Below are 26,964 nucleotides of genomic sequence, written 5' to 3' on the forward strand. Positions count from 1 at the left end.
AACTGTTATGTACCGAAGATACAGAAAAAAAGTGCAAAAAAGTGCAAAAATATGAATTACAATAAGCAATCAGCAACACATGTATCATAAATCCTAGTGACAACAGTGTTTACAAAACCAGTACAAACCTCATTGAGAATTAAGGAAGAGGCAGAGGATTGCCAAGGCAAAGTGCTAATGCATATAAAGTGCTTGTGAAGTGAAGAGGAGGCTTACCCAGTTATGATGGCACACAGGGGAGCGTTGTACAGCCTAACGTGCTCACAGCAGAGCTGCTTCAATGGAATGGAGGCCTTAGCTTTAGCTGCAGGGCTGACTACAAAGCGTTAGTCTTGCTGCAGCAGAGAGTAGATTGTCAGGGTCAGTTTTGTGTTCACAGTATAACACTAGCTTGTACCCCCACCCAGCTCCTCCCTGACTACCTCATGTGGTTGATTATGGGATATGGGGAGGATCCTGGACATTTCATCGACTCCTATTCGGTCTAACCAAGCTGCACGTGACATTCACACAGGAAGTCAGTTTTGCAATCCCAGCAAAGCAAGTAATACACATAAATAATACAAAATGGTTTATGTGCAACGCATAAAACGTTCAATAAAGTTAATGTATTGTGTACAGTTGATTTTCAGGATTAAAAAAAAAAAAGATTTTAACTATACATTTCTGGTAAGTGTAAAAAAAAGAAAAGAAAAATGTATTACCTTACCACCCTTCAGACCAGGTGCTCCATCATCTCCTGGCCTTCCCTTTTTTCCCTATGAAACAAAAAAGGCAAGCATTATTCTGTCATTAATAAAGATATATGATTGCATATGGAGTAATATTTTAAGTTCTGAGAGTTGTTCTTCATTAGTAGTAATGAGGAGTACTTACAGCTTGCCCAGGAAGTCCTCGTTCACCTTTCTCGCATGTACAGATAGGGGACTGGCGACACTGGAAGCAAAGATATCCCAATAAATGTCAACTATCTCTTTCTTATCAACACTTTTTTTTTCATTGCAACAGAATGTAATCATACAATAGTAGCATCATAATTGTTAGAAAATGAGAAAATAACTAAATATATGTTGCAGAGAGAGTTCCAAGGGAGAAATAAGTAATATGCTTATACATTATTTCGTTTTTATTTTATTTCACGCATTTTGGATAGTGTACTGGTTAAAGGGAACCAGAGACGTAGGCACTTGAAAAATGAAAAAAGATTTTATACATACCTGGGGCTTCTTCCAGCCCCATCAGCATGGATCGCTCCCACGCCGCCGTCCTACGCTGCCTTTATCGCCGGTAACGGGTACCGTCACTTCCCCTGGACGCGGCCAGTTGGACACATCCACGGGGGCTCCCTCCATCTCGTCGGCGCCTGCTTTACGCATGCACCTGCGCAGTTCAGAGGGATCGCACTGTGCTTGCGTCGACTGGCCGAAATGACGAGACCTGGTACCGGCGAACAGAGAAAGCGGAGAAAGGCGGCGTGGGAGCGATCCAGGCTGATGGGGCTGGAGGAAGCCCCAGGTATGTAGAAATCTGTTATGCTCTTCCTCTCTGGTTCTCTTTAAGGGCTCTGCCTTCGACTAGGGTTGGAATCCTGGCTAGGGTCAGTGCCTATGCAGTAAGAAGTCCTTGGGCAAGACTTCCTAACACTGCAGGGTGTCCCGTTGAGTGCGTTCTTGTGGCTGCAGCTCTTGAGCATTTGGAGTCCAACAGGAGAAAAGCGCTATACAAATGTTCGGATTATTATTATTATTTTTATCGCACTGACGCATTTTTGGCAACGTATTAGAGGGAACATTACAGAGGTATAAAAGCTAACCATTTAGCCTTTGTCCTGCACAAGGTTGAAAAAAAGGCTAAAGGTGCCCATATATCTAGCGATGATAGGCAGATTCGACCAAGAGACAAAAATCTCTCTCTGATCAAATCTAATTAGAGAGAGATCTGTCGGCTGCCCATACACCCCAAGCCAATTCCAGATCGATTTCAGCATGAAATCTCTCGGGAATCGTCCATGTCCATCACATCCGCCGTCGCCCCCCTAGTGTATAAATGTGCCACCGTGTGTGCATTTATACATTACTTTTCCTGTGTCGCCCACAGCGCTGTGCCCGTCCATCTTTGACATCCCCTTCTCTTCCATTAGAGCTATACACTCTGCTGGCCTATAGCACGTGGCTCATGTGTGACATCACACACGCCTACATGCTTTACACCGGCGGCGTGTATACTGCTAATGAAATGAGAGTGAGGTATTCCAAAGATGGATGAGCACCACACGGCGGGAGACTCAGGACAGGTAATGTATAAATGCACATAGGAGGGCACATTAATACACTGGGGAACCGCACCGGGAGTTTTGCTCGTCCCAATATCACTTACTATTGCCGTGCACCTGAACGACCACGACGGCCTGACATCCTGCAGTATGTCTGATCGATACATGCAACTAATTTCGGCCCAAAATTGGCAACATACTTGATCAGGCATGCTCTTGGCAGTACCGATTTTCATCCGATTCGATCATACTTATTGAATCGTATGGTCGATCGGCTGACAAGTCGAGAAATATATGGCCCCCTTAAAGAGGATCTGTAACATCAAAAGATCCCCTGGGGGGTACTCACCTCGGGTGGGGGAAGCCTCCGGATCCTAATGAGGCTTCCCACGCCGTCCTCTGTCCCACGGGGGTCTTGCTGCAGCCCTCCGTACAAGATGACGTCATTATTTACCTTCCCGGCTCCTGCGCAGGCTCTCTGACGGCTGTCGGCTCCGAACTACACGGAAATACCCGATCGCCGTCGGGTCTGCTCTACTGCGCAGGCGCAAGTTTCCGGCGCCTGCGCAGTAGAGCGGACCCGACTGAGATCGGGTATTTCCGTGTAGTTCGGAGCGGAAAGCAGCCACAGCGCCCCCGCTGGAGCCAGCAAAGGTAAATATTGATTTTACAGTCGGATCTGTCGCCGGCTGTTCGGAGGGCTGCAGCGAGGACGGCGTGGGAAGCCTCATTAGGATCCGGAGGCTTCCCCCACCCGAGGTGAGTACCCCCAGGGGATGTTTTTGAGGTTACAGAGTCTCTTTAAGTTCACTGTGGGCATTGCGTTCACTGTGGGCATTGCGTTCCCTGTGAAAGAAGGGGCGCAATGCAGCGGAACATAAAAGGGTGCCTTTGCTTTTTTGTATGGAGAGCTTAAAGGACACCCAGGGTGACATGTTACATGATGAGAAAGACATGTGTATGTATAGTGCCAAGCACACAAATGACTATGCTGTGTTCCTTTTTTATTTCTCTGCCCGAAAGAATTAAACATCAGGTATGCAAGTGATAGTTTCTGTCTGGGTCAGACTGTGTCAGACTATAGAATAAACCTCGGCTCACTGATAAGAAATTACAGCTGTAAAAAGCTTTTCGGGCAGTAAATGGCTTCTGTGAGCAGGAAAAAGATAAAAAAGGGTAAATTGTTTATCAATTTGAGCTTTGGCATACTTCAATGAGTGTGTCATTGAGCAGGGACAATGAAACAGTACAAACTTAAAAACTAGATTTCAATTTAAAATAAAACTGGGATACCTAAAAAAAAAGTCATTTTTAGGAGAAGGATAGATACAATTATTTTTTTCATCAGTTTATTTTCACCTCAAATGTCCTTTAAAGAGACTCCGTAACAAAAATTGCATCCTGTTTTTTATCATCCTACAAGTTCCAAAAGCTATTCTAAGGTGTTCTGGCTTACTGCAGCACGTTCTACTATCACCATCTCTGTAATAAATCAATGTATCTTTCCCCTGTCAGACTTGTCAGCCTGTGTCTGGAAGGCTGCCAAGTTCTTCAGTGTTGTGGTTCTGTGATGCATCTCCCCCCTCCAGGCCCCTCTCTGCACACTGCCTGTGTATTATTTAGATTAGGGCAGCTTCTCTCTTATCTTTTACAAGCTGGATAAATCCTCCTCTGAGCTGGCTGGGCTTTCACATACTGAGGAATTACATACAGGCACAGCTGTCTGCACTCTGCAGGAAGAAACAGCCTGACACTTCAGTGGAAGATAGCTGCAGGGGGAAAGAAACACACAAATGATCTCTTGAGATTCAAAAGGAAGGGTGTATACAGCCTGCTTGTGTATGGATGTATTTTCTATGTGTGAACATACTGTACATCAACCTACTTCCTGTTTTGGTGGCCATTTTGTTTGTTTATAAACAAACTTTTTAAAACTGTTTTTAACCACTTTTAATGCGGCGAGGAGCGGCAAAATTGTGACAGAGGGTAATGGGAGATGTCCCCTAACGCACTGGTATGTTTACTTTTGTGCGATTTTAACAATACAGATTCTCTTTAAAATAAATAACCTTTCAGAATACGTTGGGTATGGATGATTTATATATTCAAATAAAGTAATTATACTCTTCCTAATTAATTTCCAAAATGTGAGGACATTTAGTTCATGTAGTCTTTCCTCATATCTGAGCTCATCCATGTCTCCTGTGAAATAAAGTATGGTACTTTTATTGAATCTTTTTTCAATCCCAGGACATCCTGCTTAGTAAACTAATACCCAAAAATATTTTCAAGATTAGGCCATATTTATTTTGGTAATGCTGTTGGCACAGAGCCTACTGTATAATCTAGGAGGACATCCTTTTGCATTACTGAATCAGGCAAAATACTTTCTCCACTAGACCTTGCTTCAACAAACAATTTGTGTACTGATTTGCTTTAGCAAGAAAAAATGTCTTTACCTACCTGGATCAAAATATGAGTATCAGGGCTGGATTTACCATAACAAACTCTAGTCACGAGCCTACAGCTCCTGTTGATGGAAAGGTGGCTCTCACTCCTCTCCCCTAGTGTCTCCCCCTCCCCTTCCCTATGCAGAGTCCCGTGCAGAGCGTAAATGTGAGGTTACTTACCCATCTCTTGGCATTCCAGTGATGAGATCTCCCTTCAGTGGGGCACCACTAGCTACTTAATACTAAGGGTACCTCTGGCTACGTGACTCTAAGGGACACCGGTAGCGTTAGCTACCTATGATGGGCAAGAGAAGTAAGGGAAAAGTGACAGCTGGGCTAGCCAGCACACAGTCGGTTCAGCGGTGGTTTGTAGGTTCATGGAAGGCGAAGTTAGGGTGCCAGGACATCTGTGCCTATAGGCTCCTGTGATGTAAATCCAGGCATGATTAGTATTATTTTTGGAACTGCTTTGTAGGCCTTTATTTTGTACTTTTTGTAAAAAAATGCAACTTTTTGATAACTAGCCTCTGTATTTGAATTAAAAAAAGACTGAGTTGAAGAAAAACACTATTCACAGCCTGGACTGAAAAAAAAAATGTGTCCCCCTCTAGTGGTAATGGGAAAAATCACTGGATTAACTCTACTTATTCTACTAATTATTTATACACATGCCTGTAGGTTTCTATTTTGTTATTTTGAAAAAAAGTGATTTTTTTTTGTTACAAAAAGGACATTTTTGAGCTCACTGAAGGCAGCACCTGGTTTTTTTAATCTTTACTGAAATAAACACTTTCCACAAATGCAAATTAAACCTCTTCTCCCCCAGTTTCAAGAGGTACAGTGGTGTGAAAAACTATTTGCCCCCTTCCTGATTTCTTATTCTTTTGCATGTTTGTCACACTTAAATGTTTCTGCTCATCAAAAACCGTTAACTATTAGTCAAAGATAACATAATTGAACACAAAATGCATTTTTAAATGATGTTTTTTATTATTTAGTGAGAAAAAAACCTCAAAACCAACATGGCCCTGTGTGAAAAAGAAATTGCCCCCTCAACCTAATAACTGGTTGGGCCACCCTTAGCAGCAATAACTGCAATCAAGCATTTGCCATAACTTGCAACGAGTCTTTTACAGCGCTCTGGAGGAATTTTGGCCCACTCATCTTTGCAGAATTGTTGTAATTCAGCTTTATTTGAGGGTTTTCTAGCATGAACCGCCTTTTTAAGGTCATGCCACAACATCTCAATAGGATTCAGGTCAGGACTTTGACTAGGCCTCTCCAAAGTCTTCATTTTGTTTTTCTTCAGCCATTCAGAGGTGAATTTGCTGGTGTGTTTTGGGTCATTGTCCTGCTGCAGCACCCAAGATCGCTTCGGCTTGAGTTGACGAACAGATGGCCGGACATTCTCCTTCAGGATTGGTTCCATCTATCACAGCATGCCTTCCAGGTCCTGAAGCAGCAAAACAACCCCAGACCATCACACTACCACCACCATATTTTACTGTTGGTATGACGTTCTGCTGAAATGCTGTGTTACTTCTACGCCAGATGTAACGGGACACGCACCTTCCAAAAAGTTCAACTTTTGTCTCGTCGGTCCACAAGGTATTTTCCCAAAGGTCTTGGCAATCATTGAGATGTTTTTTAGCAAAATTGAGACGAGCCTTAATGTTCTTTTTGCTTAAAAGTGGTTTGCGCCTTGGATATCTTCCATGCAGGCCGTTTTTGCCCAGTCTCTTTCTTATGGTGGAGTCGTGAACACTAACCTTAATTGAGGCAAGTGAGGCCTGCAGTTCTTTAGATGTTGTCCTGGGGTCTTTTGTGGCCTCCCGGATGAGTTTTCTCTGCGCTCTTGGGGTAATTTTGGTCGGCCGGCCACTCCTGGGAAGGTTTATCACTGTTCCATGTGTTTGCCATTTGTGGATAATGGCTCTCACTGTGGTTTTCTGGAGTCCCAAAGCTTTAGAAATGGCTTTATAACCTTTACCGGACTGATAGATTTCAATTACAGTACTTTTGTTCTCATTTGTTCCTGAATTTCTTTGGATCTTGGCATGATGTCTAGCTTTTGAGGTGCTTTTGGTCTACTTCTCTGTGTCAGATAGCTCCTATTTAAGTGATTTCTTGATTGAAACAGGTGTGGCAGTAATCAGGCCTGGGGGTGACTACAGAAATTGAACTCAGGTGTAATAAACCACCTTTAAGTTATTTTTTAACAAGGGGGGGCAATCACTTTTTCACACAGGGCCATGTAGATTTGGAGTTTTTTCTTTCTCACCAAATAATAAAAACCATCATTTAAAAATGCATTTTGTGTTCAATTAGGTTATCTTTGACTAATAGTTAACGATGTTTTTGATGAGCAGAAACATTTAAGTGTGACAAACATGCAAAAGAATAAGAAATCAGGAAGGGGGCAAATAGTTTTTCACACCACTGTATCAGAAAGTCATTTGTGATGAGATTAAAGTGAATACAATGTTACTACCTTTTCTATATGGGCCAGTTATATATATATTTTTTTGCACAAGCTGATTGCTTCTTTTCAACAGTAATTAAATTCAGTTCAATTAGCCTTTACTTTTAACTGAGGATCCTCACAGTGCTTCTCTCTGTACTATTTTGTGTTTTAGTAATAAATACTTACTATTTACTACTATTACTATTTACTATTATTACTTTACAAGCTGCAGACTGGCAGTGCATGTTGTGATCAGGCTATGGTCTATACGGACATTATTATTATTATTTATTGAATTTATAAAGCGCCAACATATTACGCAGCGCTGGACATCTAATTTTTTTTTCATCTTCGATTAACCCAATAATAATTGTATTTTATTATGAATATAGTGTACCCTATATAGCAAGTACCCTATCACAACGGGGGTAAGAGGTGCCCAGGGGTGTATTAAACTGAGGTAAAAACAATTAGAAAGAAAAAAGAGGTGGCTTAACATTTATTAGCATAGGCAACGCGTTTTGTGGGTCCAAGCCCACTTTCTCAGGCCAATCACAGTGACTCATTATTCTTTCTAATTCTACTTCTGGTACTGTGATTAGCCTGAGAAAGCGGGCTTGGACCTGCTTCAAGTGGTCGGTTTCCCTCATGCAACCCACCTTTGTGTGTAAACTATTGTCTTATTTCTTACCAACTTGTATAACATATTACGCTATTTGGGCTCCCGTGGTCTCTGTGCTTCTTCGGTGTCAAGGCATCGAAATACATCCAAGTACCCTATCACAATAATCAATCAGAATTTTCCGGAAAGCTAACAAAGCATATTTCAGAGCCATATAAGGCAAATTTCATGCTCCCCTCAGCCATTGCAGAAATAATGCCCCCCTCCCTTCTCTATTGGGAGCCCAACTAAAATGTATAATTGTATCAATGAAACTTTAAAAAGAGATGTGTTTGTCTTTTACACTATCACAGTTTATGGGTATTTGGTGTTTTTGACAGCCAGGAAATTTGACAAAAACATTAAGGTACTTCATTTGGATAGAATGCCAATAAAGCATTACAATGGACTGTGGCTTCCTCTCCAAGAATAACATGCAGCAGCATCTCTTAAAAATACTTACTCCTTCCTCTGCAAGTTCTTTCTGTAAAAGAAAAGAAAACTATATTCAATAAATGAAAAATATAATGCAATACATTTTGGAAATTATCTTGTTACTAAAATGTAATTTCACCTTAGTAAAAAAAAAATGCTTGACACAGATTAGTGCTAAACATTTTGTTATTTGATATACTTTTTCTTTTCACTTTTCAAACGCCTATGAATGTCTAAAATGGACCAGAAACTTAGATGATACTTTTTTTTTAAACCGTAAAAATCAGAAAATTTTGCTTTACAACATAAGCCCAGCCTGCCCAGTAATTCCCCAGTGAGTCCACTCTCGCCCTGCAGGAGAAGTGATCTGCACAAAACAGAATGCATTGCAACTCCTCCTACTCAGCTGGAGCCCATCCAGGACCATGGACCTAATGCAAACTGAGCCTTGATGCTTCCCCTCAACATTGCTGTACACAGCACAACGCATTAGCCCTGCATGACACATGCGATGATGTCTCCACATTTGTAAGGTAGTTGCAGTGTAGAGCAGTGATCTTTCAGATGCTAAACATGCAGTTCAGCCTCCGACCTGCCCGCCAACCTGCCAACTGAATGGCAGTAGTTTTAACCCCACCCCACAATCACCATTTGACGCACGGTCCGGTTAACAGGCAGATAGGAACTGTGCCATGACATGTCTAAGTGCAGCTGCTGCCATACCCAGATGTGCCTCTATGAAACACAACAAGAACAGAGCATGTATGCATGATCTTCAGAATTGGAATTTTACCCAGAATATGGTCAAGCACGTGTCTTTCATTTCCTGTTGCGTTGCGAGGACTACAGAGGGATTGTGTTGTGACTCTCAATAGGCCACGGCGAGCACCCAGCAGGGCCGGATTTAGGAGTGCATATGAAATGGCTGCGTTTCATTGGCCGCGGAGAGAAGCCGAAAGACAGCTTTCCCTGCGCAAAGTAATGGGTGTGAAAAAGGCATATATAAATAAGGGCACCAGGGAAATTTGGTTTCCAGGTGAAGCCGCTGGTAGAATATTGGCAATGCTGCTGATATTTTACTATTGATGTTGGATAATTACGATGCTATACTAATTCCTATTGAACTTCAGGAGAGCGGAGGGGGAGGAAGAGGGGTGACACAGGTTGGCCCTAAACATTAATGCATGTTGCGCCACAGCAATGGCCTGCGGGCCACATGCAATTAAAATCACATAAGAGCTTTGGAGGCCACTGAAAAATGCTTAGTGAGTAGAGTCGGCTCTACGCAGGGGCAAGAGGGGGCGGGGCCAACTCAAATAAATGCTGTTCCCCTCAAGCAGGTGGGGTGGCAGCGAGAGAGGAGAGAGCGATGGGCACAGCGGTGGGGAAGGGGGGACGCTCCCCCCCTTCCCTCACCTGGGGCTCCCCGTCTCTCGCTCCTCCCTCCAGATATGAGCGGCTGGCAGTGGTGGCAGAACACTTACTATCTTCCCAGCGTGAGAGAGAGATCTGTATGCCACTACTCTGGTCTAGACTAGACCAGAGTAGTGGCGCACAGATCTCTCTCCCGCGCTGGCAGTCCGCTGCCTGCCGCTCATATCTGGAGTGGGGAGCGTGGGAGGGGGAGCCCCAGGTGAGGGAAGGAGCTTAGACGTCCCCCCTTCCCCATCTCTGTGCCCATCGCTCCCTCTTCTCTCCGCTGCCATCCCACCTGGGGACATCTATAGACCTAGCTATACTGGGGACATCTAGAGACCTGGCTATACTGGGTACATCTATAGACCTGGCTATACTGGGGACACGGTAAGTTCTGCCTACATATACTGGGGACACCTATACAGCTGGATACATGTACAGATACATGTAATGGGGACAGGCCCGTTTCTAGGGGCCGTGCAGCTGTGGGGAGGGCAGCCCGACCTCTCCCTCCCTTCCTCTCCCCGGGCCGCTCTCCGTGCTCCCCCCTCAGATGCAGAGTAATGCGCAGGGAAGTGCTGTAAATAGCTACTCACCTCCCTGAATCCAATAGCTGATCACTCACTAGCCGCTGGTCTCCTCTCTGCATAGCCGGGTATACACACGCTGCTTCCTGTTACACAGGAAGCAGAGTGTGTATCAGCGTCTATGCAGAGAGGAGTCCAGCGGCCAGTGAGTGATCAGCGATTGGAACCAGGGAGGTGAGTAGCTATTTACAGCGCTTCCCTGCGTGCTCACTCTGCACTCCGAGGGAGGAGCACGGAGGGCGGCCTGGGGAGAGGAAGGGAGGGAGAGGTCGGGCTGCCCTCCCCGCGGCTGCGGCTCCCCCCTCCATTATGGGGGTGCACCTACCTACCTAACCTATACTGGGGAAGTTACCTAACCAATACTGGGGGGGGGGGACCTATCAAACCTATACTGGGGAAGCTACCCATCTAACCCATACTGGGGGCCACCTACCTAATCTAACCTATACTGGGGAAGCTACCTATCTAAGCTATACTGGGGGGCACCTACCTATCTAACCTATACTGGAGGCAGCTACCTATCTAACCTATACTGGGGGCAGCTACCTATCTAACCTATACTGGGGGGCACCTACCTAATCCAACCTATACTGGGGGCACCTACCTAATCTAACCTATACTGGGGGCACCTACCTATCTAACCTATACTGGGGGGCAGCTACCTATCTAACCTATACTGGGGGGCAGCTACCTAATCTAACCTATACTGGGGGGAAGCTACCTAATCTAACCTATACTGAGGGGGCACCTACCTAATCTAACCTGTACTGGGGGGCAGCTACCTATCTAACTTATACTGGGGGGCAACTACCAATCAAACCTATACTGGGGGGCACCTACATATCTAACCTATACTGGGGGCACTTACTTATCTAACCTGTAGTGAGGTCACCTACCTACCTAGCTAGCCTATACAGGTGGCAACTATACTGGCTACCTATATTGGAGGCACCTACCTAACTAACCTATACTGGGGGCACCTACCTATCTAACCTATGCTGGGGACAACTATTCTGGCTACCTATATTAGAAGCACCCACCTAGCTAACCTGTACTGGGGGCACCTACCTATCTAACTTATACTGGGGGCGCCTGCCTATCTAACCTATACTGGGGGCAACTATACTGGCTACCTATACTGGAGGCACCCACCTGGCTAACCTATACCGGGGGCAACTATACTGGCTCACCTATGCCTGGCTACCTATACTGGGGGGACCTATAGCTGGCTACCTATACTGGGGTACCTATTCCTGGCTACCTATACTCGGGGAACCTATACTGAGTTCAACTAGACCTGACTTTTTACACCATCACCCTGGGTGCATTTTAGTCTAGAAACGGCACTGACTGGGGACACCTATACACCTGGCTACATATACTGGGGACACCTATAGACCTGGCTACATATACTTGGGACACCTATAGACCTGGCTACCTATACTGGGGACACTGGCTGTCTGTCATTATGTGCATTTACTAGTGAAAGCCTGTCTGTCATTGTGTGCATTAACTGGTTAAACGCTGTCTCTCATAACATGCATTTACTGGTGAATGGCTACATATACTGGGGACATCTATACACCTGGCTACATATACCGGGGACAGCTATACGCCTGGCTACATATACTGGGGACATCTATACACCTGGCTACATATACTGGGGACATCTATACACCTGGCTACATATACCGGGGACAGCTATACGCCTGGCTACATATACTGGGGACATCTATACACCTGGCTACATATACTGGGGACTCCTATACCCCTGGCTACATATACTGGGGACAGCTATATGCCTGGCTACATATACTGGGGACACTGTCTGTCTGTCATTATGTGCATTTACTGGTGAAAGGCTGTCTGTCATTATGTGCATTAACTGGTTAAATGTTGTCTTTCATTACATACATTTACTGGTGAAAGGCTGTCTGTCATTACGTGCATTTACTGGTGAAACGCTGTGTGTCATTACATGCATTTACTGGTTAATGTCATTATGTGCATTAACTGGTGAAATGCTGTCTCTCATTACATGCATTTACTGGTGAAACGCTATCTCTCATTACATGCATTTACTGGTGAAACGCTGTCTCTCATTATGTGCATTTACTGCTGAAAAGCTGTCTCTCATTACATGCATTTACTGGGGAAACACTGTCTGTCATTATGTGCATTTACTGGTGAAAGGCTGTCTCTCATTACATGCATTTACTGATGAAAGGCTGTCTGTCATTACGTGCATTTACTGGTGAAACGCTGTCTCTCACTACGTGCATTTACTGGTGAAAGGCTGTCTCTCATTACATGCATTTACTGGGGAAACGCTGTCTGTCATTATGTGCATTTACTGGTGAAACGATGTCTCTCATTACGTGCATTTACTGGTGAAACGCTGTCTCTCATTATGTGCATTTACTGGGGAAATGCTGTCTGTCATTACGTGGATTTACTGGGGAAACGCTGTCTTTCATTATGTGCATTTACTTCATTTTTTTTTATGTAACTTCATTAGCTGGTATAACTACATTACAGTTAGCCCCGCCCATATGATTTCATGCCCATTTGCGTGCCGCAAATTTCCTCGAACATGATGCCGCCTACCCATTTTTGACTGCCCCCTCATATATGCCTGTCTAGAACCGGCTCTGTAAGTGGGCCTCATTTGGCCCTTGGGTCAAAGTTTGGCCACCCCTGATTTACCTAAATAATTTTTGGAACACATCACTGGTTTCAGTTGAGAACTCTCTGCTCATTATCGCCAGCACATCGTGACATTCCTTGACATATGCCTTTTTCTTTGGCTGTACAGGGAAATTTGTGCACCAACTATATACCTGGCAATGCGGGAGCCCGAATTTCTCAATACAGCAGAATTTCTTCCGAAATTGGGCGTCCTCATTTCCTTGCTTTTTTTTTTAATGCACACAAGCAATGCACCTAGCCCTGGCGAGAGGACACTGGTAGAAAGAGAGGTTCACTGCTCAAACCACACAAAACAATTCCAGAAACCTGGGAGTCAACCTGCAGCACTCCGATCCCCAAAGGGTGCAAACTCACTTACGAAGAATGAAGGTAGCCGGGTCTCCACCGGGATTTGCAATTTTAGCTTAATTTATTGCATGGTATCATAGCCACAAAACAGCATCATAATAATGCTATTTTGTGGCTATGATACCATGCAATAAATAAAGCTAAAATCCCAAATCCAGGTGGAGAGCTGGCTACCTTTATTCTTTGCGAGAGGATACTGGTAGCCATGGCAGTCAGTATTGGCTTCTAAGCTTACATTCAGAAAACTGGTCCCGTCTTAGCTAAGAGTTCCTAGCTAAGTGTGTGTATGTTGAAAATTCCCTGCAACAAATGGTCAGTTCATTCTACAAATATTCTTACAGAAAATCCAAGAAGCATTTGCCTGATTTGTAAGTCTCTGGCTGGCTATAGTCATGTCTCACATCAATGACTGGCCTTACTAACCTCCTCTAGCTACCTCACCCTTCCTCTTACCACCTACCAGTTTTCCTGGACCCCTGCTTTTTGTATGTGCACTTGAGTGTTGAAATCATCGGGCATCCACCACACCAATCTTAGGGTGGTGCAGATATGCCTAACAAGGGGGTGCGGACCATACATGTGTCAAGGCCAGGTGTAAACATCAGAGGACAACTCTAAATATGTAAATAGGTTCCTCTAAAGGAGCAAAAATGTTTTTGTTGGAGTACAGCTAAAAAGAAAGACATGTTTTTGCCAGTAAGTATAAATTTGTAAAATACAAACATTTTACCCCACCCCCAGTAGCACAACACACACCACATATGGGATACGGACCTACACTGTAAACAATTGTCACTGTAACTATTCTGGTCCTAATAGATTTATCCAGTTATGTTAAATGTTGAACTACAAGGAAATATTTACATACCACTTCCTTCAGGATTTTATCCACCATGCCGCTTTCTTGCAAGTGGAACACAAATCTGGTGGAGGGCACACTGGCCAACAAGCGGAGTTTAGCAGCATTAGCAGTTTCCTTGGCGACAGAAGTCATGCCAACTGCAAAGAGCTTAATGTCGTGTTGCTTGGCGTTAGCTGTAGCTGTAAAAATATCAGGGTTCCTTGGATGATCTACTCCATCTGTCAGAAGAATGGCTATCTTGACGCTTTTGTGTGTACCTTCATTCATATAGAGTTGGGTTAAGTTTGTAATGGCATAGGAGGTGAATGTCCCATGGCCAATATAGGCAATGGGAGCAATGCGAGATTTGAAATTGTCTGGTCCTTTCCAGTCCCTGAATGTCTGCTCTATGAGCACTGTGCTGCTGTACTGCAGTAGAGCCACCCTCCAACTAAAAGGACGTCTTGAGTCCAACTGGATGTTCTTCAGCTTGTCCACCATTTCCAGCACAAACTTCTTTTCCTGGTTGTGGTTGTACTCCTTAGCACTCTCTGAGCTGTCCAGGAGGAATGCCATTTCCAAATTGCAGTCTTCATCTGGAAATATAAATATAAATCACACGACATACTTACAAAAGGATGGCCAAGAGGAACACTGGTCAGTTTGGGCTTAGTTATTACCAATTGCAAAAAAAAATGCACGGTACTTTCAGGGGCGTAGCAATAGCCATAGCAGCTGCTATGGGGCCTTGGAGCATGAGGGAGGGGGGTAGTGGAACTTAACCACTTCAGTCTACAGTGTTGTTCACCTTATGCATCCAAGCAACTTTCACCTCCTGTTCATTCGCAAATAACTTTATCACTACTTATCACAATGAAATGATCAATATCTTGTTTTTTCCACCACCATTTAGGCTTTCTTTGGGGGTTACATTTGCTAATAATTATTTTATTCTAAATCAATTTTAACAGGAAGATTAAGAAAGGAATGGAAAATAAATCATCATTGGGTGTTACTTGTTACGAATAAGATTACTGCTCTTGTTGCAGTTCATGTTAGGCAAGGGTTAGGCACCACAAGAGGGTTAAGGGTTAGACATCATTAGAATGATGGTTCGGTGTGAGAGTTGGGTTAGATTAGGACATAGTAAAATATTGGTAAAGATTACCAATCTCAATTAAGTAGTAGAATATTGGTAAGTATACTGTTATTCTACTAGCAGCAATTCCCGGTTTCCTTTTTTCCAGGTGCCTTTTTTACATGTATGCACCTTTCTATCTTGCACCCTCACATATGCCAGTTGATCCAGGGGTTGGCAAAAAAAAAAAACCCTGACAAGGATTGGGCCAAATAACCTTTAAGGGGAAAAATTCCTTCCCGACTCGAAAAGAGATAAAATCCCTTGATAAACTCTGATGGGAATTACCTCATTATTATAGCTGTCCTTTAATGCAAGGAAAGCATGCAAACCTATTTTAAATGCAGTTATATAATTTGTCACAACTACTTCCTGTGGTAACATATTCCACATGCTTACTCTTACTTGTGTATAAGAATTTACCTTGCTCGCTGAGACTCGGGACTTTTTCCACTGGACCTGATACCAATGCTCTGGGTCTAAATCTTCCATATGAATTCTGTGCCATGTACGTCTGGACATCTAATAGGAATAACAGCCACCAAACCCGGGGAAACATGGCGGATCTGAAATGGAAAAAACAAAAATTGTTAATAGTGCTATGCTCTACTACTGTAAGGACAAGAGCAAGAAATCACATATATGAAAATACTGAGGTCTGCACAGGTTGGATGTGAAGGTGAAAACGTGTTTTATTTACAAAGGTGCAGCAATTCAAATATACATCCACCATACACATACAATCATACAATCCAAAAAACAATGAATCACAATTCCAGAACCTCTCTAACTGACTATCTAACTATACAATTATATAACAAATATGCAATAATACAGATCACACAATATATACAATGGCACAAACGGGAACACAGATCTCACGATATATATACAAGAGTGGATAACCAAATCGGCATACAAGAGATAAGTCAGACAGGCAATAATCAAACGAGGTCATCAGAAATATCAGGAATACAGACAGTAGGCAAAGAGAATAGTCGGACTAGCAAGGGTCAATACCAGGAGTTCAGAGTACAAGGGCAAGGATCAAGAAGCACAGGAAAAATGGCCAGAGTTACAACACTGCAAGAATTCCAGAATGATCTAGCAATGTGCTGCTAGCAAGTCCACCCTTAAAGGAGTTATTAGCTAAAATAAGAAAAATGAGCTTTTCTCACCTGGGGCTTTCGCCAGCCCCCAGTAGCCGACTGTCCCACGCCAACCGCTCCGCTCCCTGCAGCCGCCCCGGTCTCTGTACCCGTTGTGGAAGCCGACCCCGAGGTTGTCCGCACTGCGCCTGCGCGAACCACCGCTGTCAATCAAGCCCACGTTGTACGTGGCTTACTGCGCCAGGGCCGGAGCTACCATAGTAAAAAATGGGCAATTGCCCCAGGGCCCCAGAGCCTGTAGGGGCTCCCAAGGTGTCCTCACTAGGGACTCTGCAGAGTCTTTGGCAGAGTAGCGTCTCATCTGTGCTGGCGGGCAGGTGAGACACTACACTGACATAGACACTGCAGAGGTCCTAGGGCAGGGCCGGGCCGAGGCATAGGCTGGAGAGGCTCCAGCCTCAGGGCGCAGTGTAGTAGGGGGCGCACAATTCATCCAGCTGTCATTCCTAATTGTGTTTGAAGCAGAAAGAAATAAGAAAAGGAGATACATGGAAGTGACTACAAGCCAGATAACTAGAGATTAGGGTGTTGGGGGCCCTGGGGTGCCTCTTAGTCTAATAGCAATCAGTGTGTGATGGCTGGGGTGGAGGGATGGAGGGGCGCACTTTGGTGTCTCAGCCTTGGGTGCTGGAGTACCTTGTCCCGGCTCTGTCCTAGGGAGCACAGTTAAGTTGGGAGGTGATTGGGAAGAAGGGTCAGCAGCCAGTTCAGGATCTCAGGAGGGAAATTTGGCTGCCAAAAAGGGCCCCTAATCACGCTTTTTGGTCGGGGGTGTCTGTTGGGGGCCCCCAGGCTAATTTTACCCTAGGGCCCAATTGTTACTTGAACCGGCCCTGTACTGCGCAGGCGCAGAACTGTGGATCTACCTTAGGCTGCTTCACACTGGCACAGGTGTACCTAAGGCCCGCTTCACATTAAAGCCATCAGTTTTCCATCCGTGACCCTCTGTTCCCTTAGCATACGGTCAATGTGATGCCTCCATTGGTCCAGAAAAATGGCTGCAGACCCAAACTTGCAGTCCGGCGGACCAGACCAAACGGATCAGTTAGAACAGAGCAATGTAAACGGATCCTATTGATTAACAAAGGATCTGTTCACCTTCGTTACGGTCCATTCCGCTAATGTGAACAGGGCTTTAGTTTTACTACAATTCAACTCAACAGGGCCATTCATTAACTCCCAAAACTTGCCAGTGAAACCAACAGGTGGTATGTTTCAGTTTCTGACATCTAATATTTTTCAATCAAATAAAAAACACTTTTTTTAATATTGACTATTAAAACATCAAAATGACGTTCCTTTAAACAAACTGAGTTAATTTTTTGTTTTTTACTATGTTTTAAATGAAGTAAGCAGAGTAGCAGACAACATCACGTGTGCTTTGCTGTGAGGGCAAATGCCTTTTGGGTATTCGTAACTGTCATGTCAGTAGGAATTGCTTAGTGCACATTTCAGCCACAAGGTGGCAATGGAAGACACTAAAGGAATTTTCTAAACTGTGAAATATTACAGTAGCTCCTGTGAAACAGAAGTTATCATTCAGAAGAATATGAGGTTTAGTAGTGAATGATTATTGTAACCAAGTGAAAGATTTGTAAGGCTTTCATTTGCTGTGATCATCTCCTGCGTTATCCTGTACAGGAAACAGAAACAACCTATGATCACGATCAGCAAATCAGAGCCTTACTAATTCTATTACAAACTGATCACATCTTTCCTATACTTCCATAAAACTAAAAGAGGAACAGCAACGACATAGAATGCAGTAATTTATTCTTTTTCTTAATGTATCCTGGTTTCTGCGTCAGAAACATCTCATATAGCTATATATATATATATATATATATATATATATATATATATATATATATATATACAGTATTTCTGTATATTGGTGTGTTGTCTCACCCCTACTCCCCCGAGCATTCTGGGTTACCTGGGATCTTTTCTACTGGATTTAGAGCTCTCTGTAAATGAACATTCTGCAGAGATCACCTGCCAACTAAAATACATGTACTAAAGATGTTGCCACCTGTGATACATTTCAGAATGTGAATCAGGGAGAGGAAAGATGGAAATGCTGACTGAATAACTTATAAATGAATATTGTAATAATAATTAAAAAAAAAAGACACAGAAAAAGCAAACAAGAGGGTAGGCTATAACTGAGCAGCATATTCTGTCAGCGGAGATAGGGATGGGCATGACAGGGCGGCACACAAGCAAACGGTCTCCAGTGACTTGGCAAGTAAAATTAGCTTATTTGTTACTTGTCCTTTAGCAATGTGATTCTCAATCCAACTACACTTTATGCATTGTCTCTTAAAGGGAACCTAATCTGAGAAGGATATGGAGTTTTCCTTGTAAAATAATACCAGTTGCCTGACTCTCTGCTGATCATGTGTCTCTAATACTTTTAGCCACAGCCCCTGAACAAGCATGCAGATCAGGTGCTCTGACTGGAGTCAGACTGGATTAGCTGCATGCTTGTTTCAGGTGTGTGATTCAGCCACTACTGCAGTCAAAGAGATCAGCAGGACTGCCAGGCAACTGGTATTGTTTAAAAGGAAACATCCATATCCCTCTCAGTTTAGTTTCCCTTTAAAGAAATGCACAGTTGCTCTAATGTCTCAGGACATTTGCTGGACTCTCCAGGGTGAAAACACAATTTTGGGGCAACCAACAACCAAGATATTGACCCATATTCACAAAGGCACGGTAAAGTTGCAGTGTGCAGGAAACGTTTGGCAACTTTATTATTATTTTTATTTATAGAGCGTCAACATATTCCGTAGTGCTGTACAACATGCAAAACATACAGCAATGGGGTGCATAGATACATGAGCAGTTCAACATACAGTACAATCAGGACAACCAGTGACACAAGCAAAGGCGGCCATAGAGTACACAGGGCCTGGGGTGAGTGTCATATGTGGGGCCTAGAGACACAGATATGCTGTGGATACACACATACATGCTGTTTATGCACGAGCACACACACACACACACGCACGCACGCACACAGATGTGCTGTGGAAATACACGCACACACTGTGGAAACACACACACACACTCTGTATAGGTTAGATAGGTAGGTGCCCCCAGTATAGGTTAGATAGGTAGGTGCCTCTAGTATAGGTTAGATAGGTAGGTGCCTCTAGTATAGGTTAGATAGGTAGGTGCCCCCAGTATAGGTTAGATAGGTAGGTGCCTCTAGTATAGGTTAGATAGGTAGGTGCCTCTAGTATAGGTTAGATAGGTAGGTGCCCCCAGTGTAGGTCAGGTAGGTAGGTGCCTTCAGTATAGGTTAGATGGGTAGGTGCCTCCAGTATAGATAGATAGATAGGTTACCCCAGTATAAGTTACATAGGTAGGTGCCTCCAGTATAGGTTAGATAGGTAGGTGCCTCCAGTATAGGTTAGATAGGTAGGTTCCCCCAGTATAGGTTACATAGGTAGGTGCCTCCAGTGTAGGTTAGATAGGTAGGTTCCCCCAGTGTAGGTTACATAGGTAGGTGCCCCACAGCGGCAGGGGGAGTGGGCATAGACGTTACAACACACCTTCCTTCCACCGATCCCCCTGCAGCCTCTATCTCCTTCCTGTCCCGGCATCTGTTACATTTGTAACAGCGCCCCCTGTGATGACATGCGGTCACGATCAAAGCAGACAGGAAATCAACTTGTTCCAGACTGATGACAGCGCGCACGATCTGGAAACCCTGCGGCTGAGGGAAGGAGCAGAACGGGACACCGCAGATACCCCACACTGCACCCTGCACTCCAGCGGATGGGCATTGGCATGTGTTGCTATGTTATATGCTGAAAAACACTCTGGACGCGTATGTGTGATTCTATTGAGTGCACAGATGCAGATGTAACAATATTACGCTATGCGGCATTTTTATGTTTTTTATTGAGATAATTTTTACTGGATTAAAAGAAACCTCGAAAGAGGCAGCGAAAGTTGACAAGTGCCGTGGCTTTTTGGGAGATATCTTAAACGCATTATCCACCTGCAGAAAGAGGTGGGCCATATCTGGTGAGGAGTTTGGCATGCAGTGTGTGGATTGGCACAAACACGTGGTGATAACACGGAAGCACGGTGGTTTATTGCAACTGTTTCCTTGCTAATTGGACAATATTACCCTATGTGGAGTTAATTTTTTGCTGCAGAGTCAAGATTGCAAGTGAGCTGAGGTGGCTTACATCTGGTGAGCATCTAGAGAGAGGGGACGAGGGCACACAGAGGAGAGTGACACTTGGGGATGCATGAGGCACAAAGGCCTGGAGGTGGAATTGTATAAGAAAACAGACTGAACGTTATTACCCTATGTGGAGCCTATATCTGTGTTCTGGAGAGCGCAGCAGTTATATTGAACTTAATCAGTGAACACTGGACTTCCTGCAGCGATCCCAGTAATTGGTGAAAACTTGATATGTATATATAAGACTTTGTGGGCTGTGGAGCAGTATTTTTGTATTGATCATCGCAGGGGGTGCTGTTACCAATGTGACGGATGCCGGGACAGGAAGGAGATGGAGGCTGCGGGAGTGACTCAGCAATCTGATTGCAATGCCTTTTTTTAATAGGGGGCCCTCTATTGATACATTTTAATAGGGGGCCCTCTATTGATACAATCTTGATTGTACAATCTTACCACGTCTATGGTGTAGAAGGGTAAATTGAGTTAATATACTTTGAATGGATAAATTACATAGCCCCTCACATTGCCCAGAAGCAGTAAAGGTGGTGATACATCTCTCGACTTGGTGACTGATCGACCATCCAATTCAATAATAATTATTATCGAATAGGAGGAAAATCAGTGCATCTTCGGAATCCCAAGCTCTTTTCCATTAGCGAGATATACATGTTGTCGGCGTGGCGCATGTGTGACGTCACACATGGGCGGCATGCTATACGAAGGCGGTGTGTATAGCGCTAATGGAAGAGCAGGGGATTCCGAAGAAGGATGGGTGGCCGACACAGGACAGGTAACGTATGAATGCACACACAGGGTGTACAATTTATTCACTAGGGGGGCAGCGGCGAGGTGGCAGATGCGGCAAACTCAGGCAATTCCCAAGAGATTTCATGCTGAAAACGATTGCAAATCGGTCTGCAGTGTATGGACAGGTATCAGATGTGATCAGAGAGAGATTTGTCTCTTGGTCGAATCTGCACATCATCGCTAGATGTATGGGTACCATAATGGTGCCCATACACTCGTCAGATTGGCAGCAGATAAATACGAAATGCATCTGATGATCTATCTGATGCGTTTTTAGAACATTTTTTACCAGGATAGAATTCCAATAGATTTCAGTTGGCCATCAGATTTCCATTAAGGCCAATGCAAACTGATAAGCAATCTCATCAGATCAACCTAAATTTTCCACCCTGCCAGTTCGATGGACATCCATCGAAATCGATCGAAATCGGCCATCGATCGGTCGATTGGCCAACCGATTTGCGATCGATCGATCAATCGAGATCGATCGGTCGGCCAGAAAATCGGCTGAGTGTATGGGCCTCTTAAGATTATACAATCAATATTGTATCATTGATGGGCAACTTCAACTCCCGTTCACACTAGGGGCATTTTCCGCAATTTTCAAAATCGCCCACAAAACGCTTGTGCAATGATTTCCTATCAGAGGTTACAACTGAGCGGTTCGTTTACAATCTGTTTAGCAAAGCGGTACCTGTACCATTTTTGAGGCGTTTTTGCTATAATGGAAGGTATAGGAAACACGCCAAACACTCGCAAAATTGCTTTGTGCAGCGTTTGCATGAGCGTTTAGAACAATAAATACATTGTATTTATTCTTTTCTGGGTTAAAGAGTTAACTTCCTGACTTGCGTCAGGGAGTGAATTACAAAACCGCTGGGAAAAAGCTAAAAACGCTTAGAAAAGCGTTTTTTCCAAAACGCAGCGCGCAGTGGAGGGGGAAAAAGACAGCGCACAAAAACGCAAAACGCTTGCGTTTGCGCTTTCCTTTTTAGGTGTGAATGAGGCCTTAGACCGCCAACACACAGTTACCCATATATTGAATGCATGACCTTAGATTCACTATTACATGCATTCATTGTTTTATAAACATCCATCATATTTCATTACCACATATAAAATAATCTGACACTATATAATCATGATATCATAAAATAAAATATTTCAGCTTGATTGCAGATAGCACAGGTTTTAACACGACGCTCTACACATTTTTCAATCTCTCCGTCGCCTCAGCACTTCAACATTCTTGCTAAAACCTCAAGTTGCCTCTGAAACGATCCAAAGCTGTGAACTACAGGAGAGCCCTGGGGCTGATATCTGAAGATTAAGTGGAATACATTTTATTGCAAGCGGCTTTCTGGAAAATGCGTATCATTGTATCACTAAGTGCCTATGTGGCAAATTCTCTAGTCTGAAGAATGTGGAGGAAAGCTGAATCGTTTTGCCACAAATAGAAGATTCCAGATTGGGGCTTAGAAATGTGCAGAACATTTGTTAAAGGACCACTATCACGAAAATCGTAATATATAAAATACTTTTAAACACATACAAATAAGAAGTCTGTTTCTTCCTGACTAAAATGAGCCATAAATTACTTTTCTCCTATGTTGCTGTCACTTACAGTAAGTAGTAGAATTCTGACATTACCAACAGGTTTTGGAGTAGTCTATTTCCTCATAGGGGATTCTCAAGGTTATGTTTATTTTCAAAAGCACTTCGTTTATGGCAGCTAAACCATCCAACTGTCAAAAAAGTGTGCAGCAAGCAGGGAGGTTGGCAAGCATCTTTTCAGAGAGTATCTTTATAAAGAATAAAAGCCTTTCTGAGAAGCCCCCATGAAGAGATGGATTAACCCAAAACCTGTCGGTTCTGTCAGATTTCTACTACTTACTGTAAGTGACAGCAACATAGGAGAAAAGTAATTTATGGCTCATTTTACTCTGAAAAAAACATACTTCTTATTTGTATGCGTTTACAAGTATTTTACATTTTATGATTTTTTCAATAGTTGTCCTTAAAGGGACACTTAAGTCAAACAAAAAAAATGAGTTTTACTCACCTGGGGCTTCCAATAGCCCACTGCAGCTGTCTGGTGCCCTCGCCATCTCCCTCCGATCCTCCTGGCCCCTCCGGCAGCCACTTCCTGTTTCGGTGACAGGAGCTGACAGGCTGGGGACGCGAATGATTCTTTGTGTTCCTGGCCACAATAGCGCCATCTATGCTGCTATAGCATATATCATATACCATATAGCAGCATAGAGGGTGCTAATGTGTCTGGGAACGCGAAGAATCACTCGCGTCCCCAGCCTGTCAGCTCCTGTCACCGAAACAGGAAGTGGCTGCCGGCGGGGCCAGGAGGATCGGAGGGAGACAGCGAGGGCACCGGACAGCTGCAGGGGGCTATTGGAAGCCCTAGGTGAGTAAAACTCATTTTTTTTGTTTGACTTAAGTGTCCCTTTAAAAAACAACAGGCCGGGTGATATTGTTTATTCATGTAGTGAGTGAGTACGTAAATAAAGCTTTGATTAACCAGTGACCACTTCACCTCGAAGGGTTTTTCCTCTTAAAAAACCAGAGCAATTTTCACCCGTCAGCGCTCCTTCCATTCATTCATCTCTAACTTTATTACTGCTTATCACAACGAAACAATCTATATCTTGTTTTTTTCGCCACTGATTAGGCTTTCTTTGGGGGTACTTTTTGCTAAGAATTATTTTATTCTAACTCAATTTTAATAGGAATAATAAGGACACAACTATTGAGAATCGGCGGCTGCTCCTCTGGAGTCAGAACTACCAACAGAACTTCACTTCACTGCTGGGAATTGTGAGCTCTCATTATATTATATTGCTGTTGTTTGTAAATTTGTGTTTTGCTGCTTTGATATCTGGTAGGCTTGTGCATTGCAGTTCATCAGATATCTAGCCGCAAGTGTACGTTTTAAAAGTTTTTAAAAGTACATTTTTTTTCCCTCTAGTGTACTTGCAACAGGCAGGTAATTAGCTAGGGGGAGGGATTAGCTGTAACAGGAGGTATTTGGTCAGCCTCAGGACTCAGTACTGAGCTTGCTCAGTCTGTGGCTTGCTCACTAAGTGGCTTCGACACAAGTGGCATAGGCGTTAAAAACAGGCGTTACAACACAGGCACAAAGAGAGAGGTGAGAGGAAGCAGGTAAAAAAAAATAAATGTAAACAATATTGCGGTTCTTTGCATTGGTTAGGATGTGCTAACACGTTGTGGTGTAGTCTTTAAGGTTTGAGGACTCCACCCCAGCTTCACTCACTCCCCCTCCTCCACCCCAACCTTACTCACTCCCCCTCCTCCACTCCAACTTCACTCACTCCCCCTCCTCCACTCCCCCTCCTCCACCCCAACTTTACTCACACCCCCTCCTCCACCCCAACCTTACTCACTCCCCCTCCTCCACTCCAACTTCACTCACTCCCCCTCCACCCCTCCCCCTCTTCCACCCCAGCTGCACTCACTCCCGAACTTCACTCCCTCTCCCGTTTCAACTTTTACCGCCACAGTTTACTTTAAATAAAATTCCCCCACACAATAGTCATCATGTTGGACTATGCTGTACAGTGTACATCCTGTGACATGTATGCATGCCTTGATCAGCGGATTGAGGGTGTTTACTGTTGCCCTGGGTGTGTGCGTGTTGCTCAGTTAGAGGCGGAAGTCGCAGAGCTAAATAAGCATCTCGCAACACTGAGACGCATACACAACATGGAGATGAGCTTGGATCTCACGATCCAGACACTGGATGGAATCGGTGAAGATGAGGTGGGTGGAGTAAAGCCGGAGCAAGAAGCAGAGGTAGCCGCTAGTTGGGTCACAGTTAGAAGGGGTAGGGGAAAAAGTGGCAGGGAGGCTAGTCCCGAGTTGTCCCTCACTAATAAGTATGCTTGTTTGCGTAATATTGGGGAGGATGATTCAGGAGTAGCAATGCTGCAGCAGGATGTGCTCCTTAGCAACCAAGGGGCAGACTGCTGTAACGAGAAAGGGAATAGGAGTGCAGCTAAGGCTAGACAGGTACTGGTGGTAGGGGATTCAATTATTAGGCGCACAGATAGGGTAATCTGTCGAAGAAACCGTGAATGCCGTACAGTCTGTTGCCTCCCGGGTGCTCGGGTTCGGCATGTAGCGGAAAGAATTGACAGATTATTGGGTGGGGCTGGGGAAGACCCAGCTGTCATGGTACACATTGGCACCAATGACAAAGTTAGTGGGAGATGGAAGGTCCTCAAAAATGATTTTCAGGTACTTGGAGATAAACTTAAAGCAAGGACCTCCAAGGTGGTGTTCTCTGAAATACTGCCAGTGCCACGCGCTACATCTGAGAGACAGAGGGAGCTTAGGGAGTTAAATAAGTGGCTGAGAAATTGGTGTAGGAAGGAAGGGTTTGGGTTCCTGGAGAACTGGGCAGACTTTGCAGTCGGCTACAGGTTCTACAGCAGGGATGGGCTGCACCTTAATGGGGAGGGTGCAGCTGCATTGGGGGAGAAGATGGCTAAACGGTTGGAGGAGATTTTAAACTAGGATCTGGGGGGAGGCGGGAGGATAAAGTCTCAATATGTAGACAAGATAAGGTAAAAAGACAGTGGGAGCCTAACATTATGGGGGGTGGGGACAGTGTAAAGATTAAGGAGGTTGGTAAAACTTCAAGTAGCCCATTTCGTGTAAACAAAATTGGTAAATGTGCTGGTAAAAATATAAAGTGCATGGTAACCAATGCTCGGAGCCTTGCAAATAAAATAGACGAACTAGAGTTCATTCTGAATGACAAAGGCTATGACATTGTGGGAATAACCGAGACATGGATGGATGAAAGCCATGACTGGATAGCTAATTTAAAAGGATACAATGTGTTTAGGAGGGATAGAACAGGGAAAAAAGGTGGAGGGGTTTGTCTCTTTGCTAAGAATTCTTTTACAGCTGTCCTCAACGATGAGATGGAGGAAGATTGCGAAGATGTGGAGTCCGTTTGGGTAAATATTCATGGTGGAAATAAAAGTTGCCAATTGCTTATTGGGGTATGCTACAGACCACCTCTTATTAATGAAGCTGCAGAACTGCGATTACTACAGCAGATTGAAAAAGCTGCAAGTAAAAATGAGGTCATAATTATGGGCGACTTCAACTTTCCAGACATTGACTGGGGTATTGAGGCTACCCATTCTGGTAAAAGCAGCAGATTTCTGGCAGCACTACAGGACAATTACTTGACTCAAATGGTAACGGAACCAACTAGTCGGAATGCGTTACTGGATCTGATCATTTCTAATAGACCAGATAATGTATCAAATGTGCAGGTTCAAGAACATTTGGGAAATAGTGATCACAACATGATAACGTTTGATCTGGTGACTGATAGGCCACGGGGCAGCGGGACCACTAAAACTATGAATTTTAGAAAAGCAAAGTTCAATCAAATTAGGAAGGCACTAAGTTTGG

The 26,964-nt window shown here is 44.0% G+C and overlaps 1 protein-coding gene across 1 annotated transcript in view; it reads right to left on the bottom strand.

The window, feature by feature from the left end:
• COL28A1 (collagen type XXVIII alpha 1 chain) overlaps nt 1–26,964 on the bottom strand; it is a 198,628-nt gene that overhangs the window by 109,174 nt on the left and 62,490 nt on the right. The window contains exons 4-8 of the mRNA XM_068247381.1: nt 15,745–15,887; nt 14,211–14,779; nt 8,311–8,331; nt 877–936; nt 705–758 (exon numbers count right to left, since the gene is read on the bottom strand). Coding sequence (XP_068103482.1) covers nt 705–758; nt 877–936; nt 8,311–8,331; nt 14,211–14,779; nt 15,745–15,887 — 847 coding nt within the window. The remainder of the gene's footprint in view (nt 1–704; nt 759–876; nt 937–8,310; nt 8,332–14,210; nt 14,780–15,744; nt 15,888–26,964) is intronic.

The sequence above is a fragment of the Hyperolius riggenbachi genome, chromosome 7, assembly GCF_040937935.1.
Source record: "Hyperolius riggenbachi isolate aHypRig1 chromosome 7, aHypRig1.pri, whole genome shotgun sequence".
Taxonomy (NCBI): domain Eukaryota; kingdom Metazoa; phylum Chordata; class Amphibia; order Anura; family Hyperoliidae; genus Hyperolius; species Hyperolius riggenbachi.